The 14,452-nt window shown below is 40.1% G+C and overlaps 1 protein-coding gene across 3 annotated transcripts in view; it reads right to left on the reverse strand.

Annotated features, from left to right (window-relative positions):
• LOC116841223 overlaps positions 1 to 2,227 on the reverse strand; it is a 515,039-nt gene extending 512,812 nt beyond the window's left edge. For all 3 annotated transcript variants that reach the window (XM_032808907.1, XM_032808910.1, XM_032808909.1), the window contains exon 1: positions 21 to 2,227. In XM_032808907.1, coding sequence (XP_032664798.1) covers positions 21 to 453 — 433 coding nt within the window. In that variant the 5' untranslated portion in view covers positions 454 to 2,227. The remainder of the gene's footprint in view (positions 1 to 20) is intronic.
• Positions 2,228 to 14,452: the final 12,225 nt, after the last annotated feature.

The raw sequence follows: 14,452 nt of genomic DNA on the forward strand, positions 1-14,452 counted from the left end.
AATCTCCGCGAACAACTCACCGCTTCTTCCGGTCGGCGTCGGTGCAGACGTGGACCTGCCGGTGGGCTCCGGGATCGGGAAGATGAGGTCACAGCACTCCCGCTCGGGGAATTCGCTGGCGCGAGCGCAGCAGGATAACAGCGCGACGAGCAGCATCGCCAGGGCCGCCAGTAGGGGCAGCGAGCGCGTCGCGAGCGTCCCGGCGACGCGCGGCATGACGACGCGCGTCGTTAGACCGTCATGCTCCATCGGCCCTACCACCGCCAGTCCGTCGGGAGCGAGGAGTCGAGGACGATGCGTTCTGCCGCTGCGGCGCGCGATCTTCCGCCCGCCCTCGCCCGCGACATCCTCCCGCGAGCCGCGGTACCACTGCTCGGTCCCCGGAGAGCAGCCGCCGCCACCGCGAGTCACCTCGGCGGTCCCCGCGGCGCGATCGTCATCGTCATCATACATACACACCGGAATCCTACGCTCGTAGTAGGGCCGACTGTCCCGCCAGCGGAAGCGCGATCCGTCCGCGGAATTGATGGCGCGGTAGACAGACAGGCAGGCAAGGGTAGGAGAGGCTTTTCCTCGCCTCACCTCGCCCCGCCGGTGCTCCGCGTGACTGCTCTCGAGATGTCACTTAGCTGTCTGCGAGCTGCTACTCCCCCGTATCCCTCTTTGACTACCGGTTTCTGTGACGGTTTCTCAGCCAGACGGTGATCGGTTGAGCGAAATGGCTGAATGCGCAGTCAGGTGAGTCGGACACCTCGCGATAGCGCTCATGGAGGTGCCACGGGGGATCGCCTGTCCCTCTCGGAACTTTGGGTTCAGTTTCGACGAATCGACCACAACTAGACGAATCTAGTTTTCAACGGAAGTATCCAGTGGACTTTAAATGGGTGGCTCCAAATATGTCGCGAGTACCGCGATCAAAATTCTTTACTCGGAGGTGTAACACTCGCGACTGATTCGTCCAACGCGTTGAGGGTACTCTTCTGGATACACCGTGAGTTAGATACGAGATGGAAGCAGCAAGACGCTTCGTTAGAGTATCCATCAAGTTCCCGCCGCAAATGATCTCGTTTGCTCGCAGGTTCGAGGTCTATAGATTCTTGCAGGGTCAACACTTTTTACGTGCGCCAAGATCACGTACGTACAGGATGGCGAGAGCGAAACCTTTCGCGAAAATATTCAGCGAGACTCCACCGCGAGAAGTGCTCGCCGGCTCGCTTGCGAACTTAGAATTCATAGATCGTCCTCGCGATGCTAAGGACCATTTTTGAGCGAGGTGCTGAGTGGATTAGGGCGTAAATTCTTCGCAAAAATGCTGCCCGCGACGTTCTTTATTACGAGATTCTTCTTACTCCTCGATCGAAAGATTGCTCTTCTTTTTTGTGAACTTGTGATCTACAAGCACTTTGAGTATCTTTAAGTATATATCGAGTTTAAGACACTTCCGAAAAATATTGCACTACTCTCCACTACACTGAATCCTTTCACCTCTTCTCCTTCAAGATACAAGATCTACAAATCCCCTCGGAGAACAGTGAGGATCTCTTGAGCAACGCACGGCTTTGATTGGAAGAATATCGAAACTGTAAAAAGACACCTTTTTCTCTCTCTCTCTCTCTCTCTCTCTCTCTCTTTCTCGAAAACCAAGAATCTTCAAAGTGTTCCTTGAGGTAGCGAAGATCACGTCGTCTTCTCTCATTCACCTTCGTCGACGGATCGTAACATACGCGCGCGCACACACACACTAACGATCCTTCTTACGAAACCCGAGTCGGTCTTCCGGAAGATCAACTTGACCGTGATCGATCTGCAATCGAACGTCCCCGCGTGATCTCGCTGGCAGACAGGACCTCGCGATTGCTGTCACTTCCGAGGACAACTGGTTCGACGGTCCACGACGACGGTGGTCGCTCCTTCCTTCCCCATTCGTCGCATCGACCTTGTCCCCGAGAAATCAAGCAACACGCGTCGGAGTAGCGAAATCTGCCTCAGAGCGGATCAACGCCGCACGGCTCGCACCCTCTTCGAGGGCGCGTTGTCACCCTCCTACCGTGAGAAAATGGCCCGTTCACTTGCGGTGTCTCACGAGCTCGCAGCAGGACGTTCGTCCGAGGGATCCCCGGAGAAGGATCCCGGTCCTCGTGTCGCGAGGAACGGCACTTCGCGATCGCGCTTTCGCGTTCCGGAGTCGAGAGCGCGGCGTCGTGGCGGCGTCCCGACGCCCAATGACGCCGAGACCGCTCGCCGTACAAGCGAGAACCGCCGCGAGGACGCCCACCCCCGCCAACCTCCGCACCCCTGCTCGTCGACACGCGATAGCTCCTGCGCACGAACTGCCGCTGGCAAGCTCGCTCGTGTGCGTGTGTATGCACGTGTATACGGGGTGTCGCAGACCTACCTATCCGCCTACCTATCTGTATCTGGTCTTCGACGGCAGGTAGCGTAAAGTGGGCTACTTATAGTGACGGTCCAATGTTGCAGTGTCGATAATTCACGGGAAATCTTAATAAAAGCAGCTGAGTAAGAAGAACAAAAGAGAGCATTGACTGAGAATTAATCGAGCTCTGAGAACTTGCGCGAGTTTTAATCCTCGAGAATAATTTCCAACACGTATTGGATCCATGTTCCGACTGCAATGTTCCGTTGTCGTTATACACGGTCGATTCTGAGCTCTATTTATCTTGCACAACGTTATTTCAGCTGGAGAATCTGACGGCTGTGTTTAACGCTAAATATGCTATTGAAATGCGAAGACGTTTGCCCCCCTCTCCCCCGGGTCATTTTCAAGAATAATTTTCCAATGAACGAAACACGACGTTTCGTCAGATCGGATTGGCACCAACGTGAGACGAATTTCATTCGAGATTACCCGAGAAACTATAATTATCCGGATATTAACACACTTTACACGCTCGAACAACACGCGTCTCGATGTGTGTTCATTGAACAACACTTTGGTCATCGCATTTCTTTCCATATATCCCATCATCGACCATAAGGGGGAACATATAATACAAACCCAAAAGAGCGAGATACTATCTGTCTAAAGCTGCACCCGACTTAAAAAAAAAAAAAAAGAAATCGGGGGAATCTGATCCGTCGAATCCCATGTTTCGCATAAAGGGAATCTCCCTCGTCTCGAACTTTTCGCGAAAGAAGCTCTCGGCTGGACCAACGATCATCCCGGCCGAGAGCTCGCGAAGGACCGTAAGCTGAGAGAGAAAGAGAGAAAGGAAATGCAATAAATCCGGGACACCCCGTACCCGCGTGCGCAGGTGTGTGTGGCAGCGCGTTGCAGGTGTGCAGGTGGAGTGCCGCGACGGTGTCGTCGCCGCGTCGAATCGAGCCGAGCGGCTCCGAGCGGGCGAACTACCCCCGGCTGGCAGCAGCTAGCTGCCGCCGCGCCGGTGGGCCGCGAAGCGAACGCGACCCTCATTCGGCATCGTGCGCGCCGTTCCTGACCTCGTTTCGCCCCGGCTTGCCGAGGTCGGTTACGCGGAAGTGCCCGCCGGCGGACACTACTACGGTCACCGCTCGTAGCCGGGATGTTTAAATATAACGGAGTATTGATACCCTCACTCGCGCGTTCTCGGTATCGGAGTATCCCGAGCGACGATACCGTTCGATAGTCGCCGCAAACGGCATCGGAACGACATCGCGCTGGCGGCAACGCGACGGCGATGATCGTGGGAAAAATGTGTCCGTGACGGTAAATCATTGGCTGCGCTTAGCAGGACATAACGGTTGCACAACCTTTTTATGATTTTCTGCTAAACGATTTTCTACTAAACGCACTGAGCGATGCAACACGTTTACTCAGCGATCGCCATGTTTTCCGAAAGTACGCTGAATGTAATAAGCGCAACGTGTATTGAGCAAAATTTCGTGTCCCCAGCTTGAATGCGTACAAGACATAATAAGCTAAGTTGTAAGACGAACTTAGCTGTAGAAGTAGGTTAACAATTCGATGTTGCACATATACATGTATGTATATGTATGTATGTATCAACAGTGACGCTCAAAGAGCGTTCAGTAACATTCAAACTGTTGCAATGTATCACTAAACCGTTTACGAAGCGTTGAGTTCTGCTAAACATAGCCATTGACTATGTTTCAGCAGAAGAAGCTGCTTTGCAACTATTGTAGAGTAAAAGTACCTGTTTCCGGACACAATACAGTGAGTTGCAAAACGGTTTAGACACAATGAAGTTGGGAGCTCCACCAAACTGTTAAAATTGAGAATTATTACTCTGTGACAGGCTTGCTCTGTAATTATATTAATTAATTATTACTATTATTTATTATTTAGTGTTTTTAAAGTTTCTGACTCCTTTGTCACGGGATTCTTAATTGATGACGTCAGAAGTGAGAAAATATACGCTAAAAAGTTTTGCAAAATACGTTGGAATAGAAAGATATATACATTAAATAAATCAAGCAGACTTTTAAAATAGAACATAATAGTCTGAATACTTTGCTTTGGCTCAAGTAATTAATAAATAACCGTAAAATTAATATTATATGCAAACCTTCCTCTTCAACTTATCTTCTGTTATAATTTTATCATATAAGCTTACGTATATAAATAAGCTCACGTTAATTTTACAGCAATTTATTGATTGTTAGAATAAGAGGGAAGTCTTTGAAATATTTCACGGATCTACTCGATAGCTTGCAAGTATCATTTTTCAAACATATCATTTTTTATTTCAACGTGTTTTGTAAATATTTTTAACACGTATTTTCTCGCTCTTCTGACGTCATAAATATCAATATGGCCGTGGCGAAGGAGCCTTAATTACATTATTAATTATATTATTATTGGTCTTATTATTCGCTTTTATTATTAATTATATTATTAATTATATTGTTACTATTATGTCTGTCGGTTCTCAATTTTTACAGAGTTTGAGCTCCCAACTTTATTATATCTAAGTCATGTCTAACCAACTGTACCTAACCTAGGACATTCTTATTGTTTTGATCTTTAAATACGAATGTATGAATTGAACGTTAAAATTCATATTACAATTGACATTGATGGATTATGTAGGTGTTAATTGCAACATAATTTATCGCTGTTGTTTTGCTCAAATAACTTTCCAGATTTTGAGTAATTATAAATGTGTTTTTATAAAATTAAAGCGCGCGCTAAAGATGCATTTAAATTTTCACGTAAAATTTAATTTCTTTGTGATTAATAATAAAGAAGATACAATGTAAAAAATATTTTTGTTATACAACCGATACTAATCTCCTCTAAGAACATACATCAATCAGATTCACGGCAGTTGCAAAGCAGATTTCTTTGCTGTCAAAGATCCTCCGGAAACGGGAATAATTACAATATAATAAAGAGCGTACCACTATTTTTTAGAATTACATATTTCGCAGAGACAGAAATTGTACGAATGCGTTATTCGGCATTTCGAGCACGTCGATATCTTCCATCGCATGCGACATACCACAGTTATCGCTGTCTTAATATCGAAATATTTAATATCGAAAATTCCATGTGAGAATTTCGTAAGAATAACTCACCAAGCAATATCAGTTGTTTTCTCACTTTAACTTGCTGTACGAAGAGACGAATTGCGATTACCAGTGTTGGAAAGAATGAGTAAAATTAAACGATTGATGAGCAACAACTATTTTATCAACGAAATTGTAGACAAATTGAATGAAAGTCAGATCGGCAAGACGATTAAATGCTAAGCCGATAAATTGAATTATGAAAATTAGAAGTGTGTGAAACAGTCGATAGAATAACTATGAATTTAACCTTTTCAGGACGGGAGATATCTTTTGATGCTCTACGGCCTTCATGCATGTATTTCAAAAACCATCGATATGATATTCACAAAAATTGATATGTAGAGGTTTTTTGAGGTGCTCTTTTCAAATTTAAAGTAAAAAATGTAAAATTCAAAATGACAGATCAAATATGGCAATTTATCTAAAAATCAGATCTAAACATTTTTTTCCTTGGTCGGCATTTTGAATTTCAAATATTCGATTTTAGTTTTCAAAAAAGTTTCATAGTTTTAATTTTACGGAAATTAAATTATATTTATATTATTGATCATTTTTTTCGCCATCTTGGATTACAGAATTTTAAAAATCTAAGTTCAGATTAGAATTCAACGACCCCAAAAACCCATAGAATACATACTTCCCTATAATTATCTCCCCGAGCAACCCCCTATCCTGAAAGGGTTAATAATAGAATGTATACCCCACAAATATAAATACAATGAAAGAAAAACGGTAGAGACTGGTGATTCGAAACTTTATAAATGTCTAGAAACTACTCGCGGACGAATGCTCGAAAGCGACTGACTGCTGCTCGCTTTACATTTTGCTGTCGCCAAGCCTAATATCCTTATGGCCGATTCTCATCGGACGCTTCGACGTTCGCTCGTGATCGTTTTTCAAAACTAATCTTCTTGAAACTGATCTCGGAATTATTTTGATGAATTCTAATGACTCTCGCGTTCCAACAAAATGTTATTTTTGTACGATACGTTCTCTCGTACGGCACATCCGCATTGTAGTTAATATATTCTCTGTCAAGCTTACAGACTGTTTCTAAAACGAGGAAAATTATAAATAAACTGTTATATCGTCTGAGAAGTGTAAAAGTTTTAACGAAATCAATTAAGAGACATCAATGACAGAACTGATCGAGTAGACACCGCTTCTAATCTAATTAGAAAACATTCCCTTTTCCACACATACTATCTCCGTTTAAAAATAACGGAATTCTTCCGCAGAATACATAGAAGGAGGATGTTTGATCCATATTCTTACTGCATTACTTATCGTTTGGCGCTATAAACGCGATCTAAATTCTATCGACCTAATAATGGCATATGATAGTGAATATGAAATCCGAATCTAACTACCGCATTTGGCATTGCGAAAATCCATTGTAGAAATACAAAGAAAGAAGGAGAAAGATCTTTTTTTGTCTTTCGTACGATCGATCCTCGATGCAGGTGGCTTTATTCGCGCGCAAGATAGAATAACTTCGTGCAAATAAATTTAATCGAGTGTCGTTACTCGCCGACCGGTAAAAGATTCAATATGGCCGAAATTAGCCGGCGCTAAATGTACACACGCGATGCATTACTTCGCCGCGGATTTAACTGTCGATGGCTTTTCATCTCGTGACTCCAGAATTATTATTTGAAACTTTTTCGGTCGCGCGCTCCAATTTTCATACGGTTCCTCCTCTGCTCTCTCGATCAATAAGAGCGTTTAACCAGCGAGTGCGCCGCACTTTTGACAAATAGACTTTCTTACGACTACGATTTACTGTCTAATAAATTGTACGCTTTATCACGATTCTCTATTAATATTTATCTGTAAGAGAGAAAGAGCTAATAAAAATTTACTTAACTATTTGTTGTATTTTTTATGTTATAGTCTACACTTGATAGGATCCCACAACATTAAATAAATTACATTCTAATGGTAATAATAACATTTCTTGGATATTTTGCAATTATATAGGTATTCGATCAAATGCTGACTTATTAGAAACTTACGTCAAATTAAACTTTACATCATGATAGTTAAAAAGAAACTTTTACGATACAAGGGAGACCGGAACTAGATGTCATATTTTTCAGAATTTAGAAATTATAATTGTTGCGATTAACTCATACAGACGTGATAGAGACAATCTTCCACTATATTGTTATGCCTGCAATAGTATATTTTTTTGATATATTTCTTTCCGTACATTTCTTCATGAAATAACCGAAATATGAATATACTATAACGTGATCAACTTGCCCTCAACACAAGGCAAGTTCTCTAACAACTCAGAGTAAGAAAAGCACATAATATATTTCCTAAGTAGTAATTCCGGGATATTCGTCTTCACAATTCTGATGGGCCTTAAGTAGTTTACTTCGTCCGTCCATATACTCGATTTCAAACATATGAATGAAAATTGCTTTTATTTCTCGAAATAATGTATCATACACTTACAGAAAACCATTCTAATTAATAACACGTTGCTTAAGTTTATTTAATTACGATAGAGGATATTAATACCAAATTTCGAGACGCTCGAAAATGTACTTGGCTGTTTCTAAATCAGTTTTTTTTTCTATTTTTTAGCTGTAATATTATTTCGGTTTTAATGAAATTCAGAAAAAGAGAGAACTAAAATGTTCTATAAAAAGATGTTTTAAAAGAAATACTTTACGATCTCGTTTGCATTGTTCCTCCCACGATAAGTACATAAATAAAACACATAGCCAACATATTCCTTGAGTGAACTAGACGATCTCTCCTACGATTAAGTATACCCATACTATTCGCACGATGAGCAATCGGCAACTACGTACAGAGTGTCTAGTTCCTAGTGAATGTTCCTAATGGAAAAGAACGCGTATGGCGCACAATCATAATCCAATTGCATCCATTAAATGCGATTGAACTAATATTGACGCGCGATATTAACCAAGTTTAATTGCTAGATCCTAATTGTTTGATTAGCTGAGTGCAGAAGTGCTGCTGATGGATCGCGACGTATCGCTCGGGTTTCCTGCTCTTCACTTGATTGCAATCGCGTCAAGTTCAAGAGTTTACATGTGACATTACTGACACCGCGTTCTTCCTGTTATAATTCCATGTATGCATTTCATTCATTTCTCCTCTCATTGATTTTCCGCTTTCACATCTCAGCATGACAGCCAACTTTCTCAACAAAAATTTGAACTGAATCGCTGAAACTCTCGAGGGTCAAAATCTCGTAAGATATTTGCATAATTCAATCGTTTTGACATGAATTATTAAAAACCAACAGAGGGTCAATCATAAATCTTGTCCTGTAGTATGCACTTGTGAAAAGTGAAAAATGTAACCTAGAAAATATATGGAAACATTCATTTTTCACGAGTCTACATTGCAGGAAAAGATTCACGATCGCCTCCAAGTGTTGCAAAATAATTCATGTTTCATGATTTCATAGCAGGGAAAAAATGACATGATTGATAAGTAAGATCGAGTTCACGTGAAGAGATTCATAACTGATGCTCAGTTCGATATTCTTTCTATGCTTCGGCCTTGTTTAGTTACCCACACGACTCGCAGCGTGTATAAATCTGTACACAACGCAGATGCAGCGAAGAGATTCGGTAACATATTCTTGTCGGTGATATTTGTTCCGGTGAAGCATGCAGAGACTACCTAAGCGAGAATCTCGTATCAGCCAGTAGTACAAGCCACTCAACGAGTCAGATTCTGTGTCAGTAGAACTAGAGGTTGTTCCAACGTGGGACGGACGTTGTTCCTGTCAGTAGTAAAAGTTTACCGCTCAGCCGGCGAATCGCCGCGGTAGCGAAACCATGACGTCGGCACGGAGAACTACGTCAGCTCATAGCGGTCAACAAAAGGATTTAAACGTACCGAGCTCGTGTTTGCGTTTTCTCCCGAAACGCGATTCCCTTGCACGCGGTACGTGTCGATCGACTGATTAGCGGATCTCGCAAATTCATAGAACTCAAGCGTCACATCACTGCGATCCGTCGCGACAGATGAACAGCCGCGCGCACGAACTATTAAAATCACGATCGCGAAAGAGAAGAAGATGGAGGAAATACGATTTTAGATATTTTGTTATTCGAGATTTTTAAAATAAAAGATTTAATCTTCTGTGTATCTTTTGGGACATATTCTCTGAATTTCTTGGAGTATAATCTCACTCGGATCTAATGAAAAGTGGCAGAATTTTAACTTGAAGCTGTAGGGAAAATATTATTACTCGAAATCGCAAGAGTGAATGTTTTACTCTGAAGCTTAAAGTGGAATCTGACTTCATATGAACAAATATATTTCAATTGATTAGAGTGAATACGTTCCTATAAAGATGGAGTACTTCATATTCATTCCTCTCGAGTGAAAATATTTACTCGACGATTTAAAGTAAAGAATTCACTCTGTATGAATGAAAAGTAAATAACTCATGGTTATTCTGCCTTTTGAGTGAAATTTTGCTAAGAAATTTAGAGAATACAATACGAGTTTGTTGGATACGGACAATTCTGAGTTATTCTATAACATTGTTGAAAATCAATATAATTTTGGAGACATCTTTTTCTAGAAATGTGAAAAATCCTCAGCTTTAAGATAAGTAGTACAATGAAATCAATATTCGCAAACTGATTCGCACTATTTTGAAACTCCTCCGAACTCTTTATCAAAATTACTGAGCCGTCAAATTATACGGATCTCACAGATACAATATTGCATACGAAGGATTAAAAATTTAGTTATTTTTATTTCAACTATTGGAAGATCCAAGAAACAGTTTTCTCATACCGCCGATTTTTATACGCTAATAATGAATGCATTTATTTTTATTTCATGAGTGAAATGATTATGAATTTAGCTTTTTTTATTTCAGTTGTTAAAACGTTGGAGGAAGAATATTTTTCATATTGCGGATTTTATATACTCCAAACTTGTACATAAAAAATAGGGAAAAATATAATTAGGGCTAGATGTCTCATATCTTATTTCAAAATTACAACTTCTCAAATAACTAATTGTCGTAACTGACTGTACAAACATGATAAAGACATCCTTCTTTTACATAGTAATGCTTGCCACGATTCTTTTAACCGTTTTGCAATAATCAAAATGAACATGCAACAACGTATTTTGCGCTGATACTGAGTTCAGTTGCCCAGTAGTGCAAGAAGTTCACGTATAAAATGTGTATCCTGCTTAGTAGTTTCAGGATCTCCGCGAGAGGCATCCTTTTATTACCCGAAACAGTATATCATACACTTGCGAGAAACTTTATTTCAGCTAGTAACAAGTCGTTTAACTTTATTCACTCACGATGGAGAATATTAATAAATTTCAAGATGTTCGAAGATTTACTTTGCTATCACTAAATCAGTTTCTTTATTTTTTAACTGTAATATTATTCCAATTTTAATGAAACCCAGAGAAAAGTATCTATGTTCTAAAAGGACTATTTCGCGATTTTGTGTTCAGTATTTCTCTCAAGCTAAATACTAAAAAAGGTATATCAGCAACATTTGGGGCCATCTAGATATGATCTTCTTTATATATTCTCATGTATACAGGTCCATCAATTTATTGCACTATAATTTTATTCATTTATTATTTACCCTATCTTTCCCCAAAATTTATTTTTGAACAGTATTCTAAACAAAGTTAACGATTTTATCCAGTGTGCCACAAATATAATTATAGGACTGTGATTGATAGCACGTCGCGAAGCATTCGGTGCTTTAAACACACAAGTTTAAGAACGGACAAGAAAAACGATTGACAGTGATAAAATTGTAAATTTACCTTTAATTGAAGTCTTTTTATATATCGTGAAACTCGACCGCGTTTGTACCTTTTCAGAAAATGTTAAAATAGGCTACTCGGACATCATATCGTATAGCGCGCCATCGGATTGGCCGATTACTCCGCGACCGAAATTTATACTTGAACAAAGTTAATTCGGTATGTATGCTCCATGCGGAATGTACGATCGACATGCACCGGTATAAAACCGTACCGGCGGAGTACGGAATTAGCGTAACGAAGCAATATTTCACGAGACTGGCGCGAGCCATCCTCGTGGACTTATTTCGATGGCTGCAACGTCACCGAGTGCAAATAGGATTCGTGAAAGAAATTCTAAAGGTCAGGAGCCGGGCCGAGGAGCCGGTCACGCAACCGCGATCGTGCAGAGCGCCCTGAGCCAAGAGACGCTCCCCTCAAGTTCGGTGATTTATCTAGCGTTCGCGAGCACCCGATGTGTATTTATAGCGTCGGTCGAGTGCTTCGATCGGTCACTTTGGACGAAGTTAAAGGCCGCCCGGGGTCAGTCGCGCGTGTCGTTGCTTCTTATAGTGCGATTGACGCGAGCGATTCGCAGGAGACGAGGGACGTGCAATGGCCGATTCCGTGTCTTTTTCACGTGGCAGCTTCGCCAATGAGATGATCGATGCGCGTCGAAGTCATTTATGTGAAAAATGTTGACTCTTTTATTTTTACGGTGAATGAGTGAGTGAATGAATGAGTATTTTCGGCAACTTAATGGTACACAGGAGGCTCTGACGCATTTTTTCGTGATCAGCTTAAAATTGTTGCAAAATTCTGGAAGAATTTTTGTAGCTTCTTTCAAGCCTCAACTAATAGATTAAGAGGTTATTAAAAAAATAAAGTTGTATATGATTTTTTGATTGATTCTGTATTAAGAATCTACGAAATAAACTATTTTATACGTTTACAAATTTGTAACTTAGATAATTTTTCTTAGAGAAAAGAAAATATTTGGAACTTTATATTTAAAGTCGTAACAATTTTTTTTTTTTATTAAGAAAATAGTTTATTGTAGTATTTTGGAAAAGATGTTTACTAATTCTCTTGTATTCAATTGATTCCGGCTGCTATTCAAACAGTACTTGACAAATTGTGTTACTACTGAGCCTCCTCTGACCTTGTTATACCTACTTCTTTTGGCACATATAAAGCCTTAGAAATTTTGGGATGGGGAGAAATGCAAAGTTATTAAAAGTGCCCGGACATGATTGACATCTCTTTTCACTTTCAGAGTTCACTTTGAATTTTATAAGGAGAGGTGGTGAAAGTCGCTTTTAGATCACGCAGAGAAAGTGAATCCTCTACGAGAAATAGCGTGACTCAAGGAGTGAAAGCTCGGCTTGACGCGACGACGATTACACGGCTACGGAAGATACAGTGGTTATGAATAACTATTGCGATCTGTATTCGAATTGTTTCGTTATTGCTGACGTTACCGTTCTTCAACGGCGAACTCGTTTAACTTATCCACTTTAACTGATACCATTCTATGTGACATCCACGATTGTCATCGAGAGAAGAAAGACCTTTTATGCGCTGATGTTTTCTGAAAAGTTTGATTGGCCGAATTGAATCACCGATACCGTTGGTATTGACGCCGATCGGACGGGTGATTTTCATCAATATGACGCGCAATGTCACGTGTAATAAATACCATTTACAGGTTCATAGCGCGATCGCATTTCGGAATCAAGAAGCTGTTTAACACTAACATACCTTATGCAGTCATTTTGACTATTTTAAGGTCTTTTTGTTGTTACCACTTCTGTTTTTCGTGGCTTAGAAAAAAGATCTCTAGTGACTTTTAATTGCTTTTAAAGCAAAACACGTTGAAGAAGCAAAAAAAAAAAGATCGATGATATTGTAGTGAATTATCTTAAAATTTTGGATTTTGAACAAAAAAATACAAGAAAGTCATTTTAACTCCTTATTTAACTGTGAGTATTATAAGAGAGAGAGAGGACAGTGATAAACTATTATTTGAGATTTTAGTTTTTAATTTTGATTAAGTTTGTATTTTATTCTGTTTCCATATATCAGTCACAAATTTGAAAAAGTTACAAAAATTTTTGCAATTTATTTACAATGTATAAAATGTATATATTTTGCAAATTATGTTCTCAATATGTTCAGAACTCATAGATACGAATATGATAATGAGAGTTTTAAAATATTAGAATCGCAAGGAGTCAAAATGTCTTTTTCAGGTATTCAAAGGAAATCGCTGTTCCCGGGAATTCCAGTATTAACCAGAAAAAGGAAATAATGTACAACGAAAAAAATAACGTTTGCAGCAGAGAATCTATTCATCGAGTCTAATTTGCGTGGGAAATTTAATCGCGTAATTACGCGTCGGCTACCTTAATGACAATTCGTAACGCAGTTCCGCGTGTGTTTGCGTAACGATTATTAGCGGAATCCCGTTAATCAGCTGTATAAGCGGATTACTGCATCGATATTGCGGAACGATAGGCCACCCGCTTAAGATCGTTGCTTAACGACTTACCATATAAATAGGAAACTATCGACTAATATCTAATGTCGCTAAAGAAGCGTGAATTTTTTACGAAAAAAAAAACACGAGAAAAACTTCGATACACATGACTACGTCGTATATTTCCCCAACTCTGGAAAGGGCAGAGTGCAATCATATATAGCGATTGAAAACAATAAAAAACGTAACGAAATTCACAAATTATTCATTCTCCAATTTTCAATAGCTGATAGCCAAGTAATTTCAATGCGCTGCTATTTGCGACTTCAGTTCTTGTTGCTCAATTTATTCCAACTGATTTATATCCGAGAAATTTCATGAAGATGATTGTTATTTGAACACGATATTTGGATTCTCTTTCGTCAATCTAAGCTATCTATTTAATCGATACTTCTCTCGTCCTTGATTCTAAACTACGAAACTACGAAAAACGCAAATTATTTTCTCAATACCTCAATGACAACATCACGATGACGTCAATTAACACTTCATTTATTAAACTTAAAGAGGTATGGGACAAAAGTAATGATGCACGAATTCTTATAGTGCTCTTAGAAACTACAATAATTCGTAAGAAGATACAATCAAATTAAC

The sequence above is a fragment of the Odontomachus brunneus genome, unplaced genomic scaffold (assembly GCF_010583005.1).
Source record: "Odontomachus brunneus isolate Ranch 3 - 2012 unplaced genomic scaffold, Obru_v1 Obru_scaffold_014, whole genome shotgun sequence".
NCBI classification, from domain to species: Eukaryota; Metazoa; Arthropoda; class Insecta; order Hymenoptera; family Formicidae; genus Odontomachus; species Odontomachus brunneus.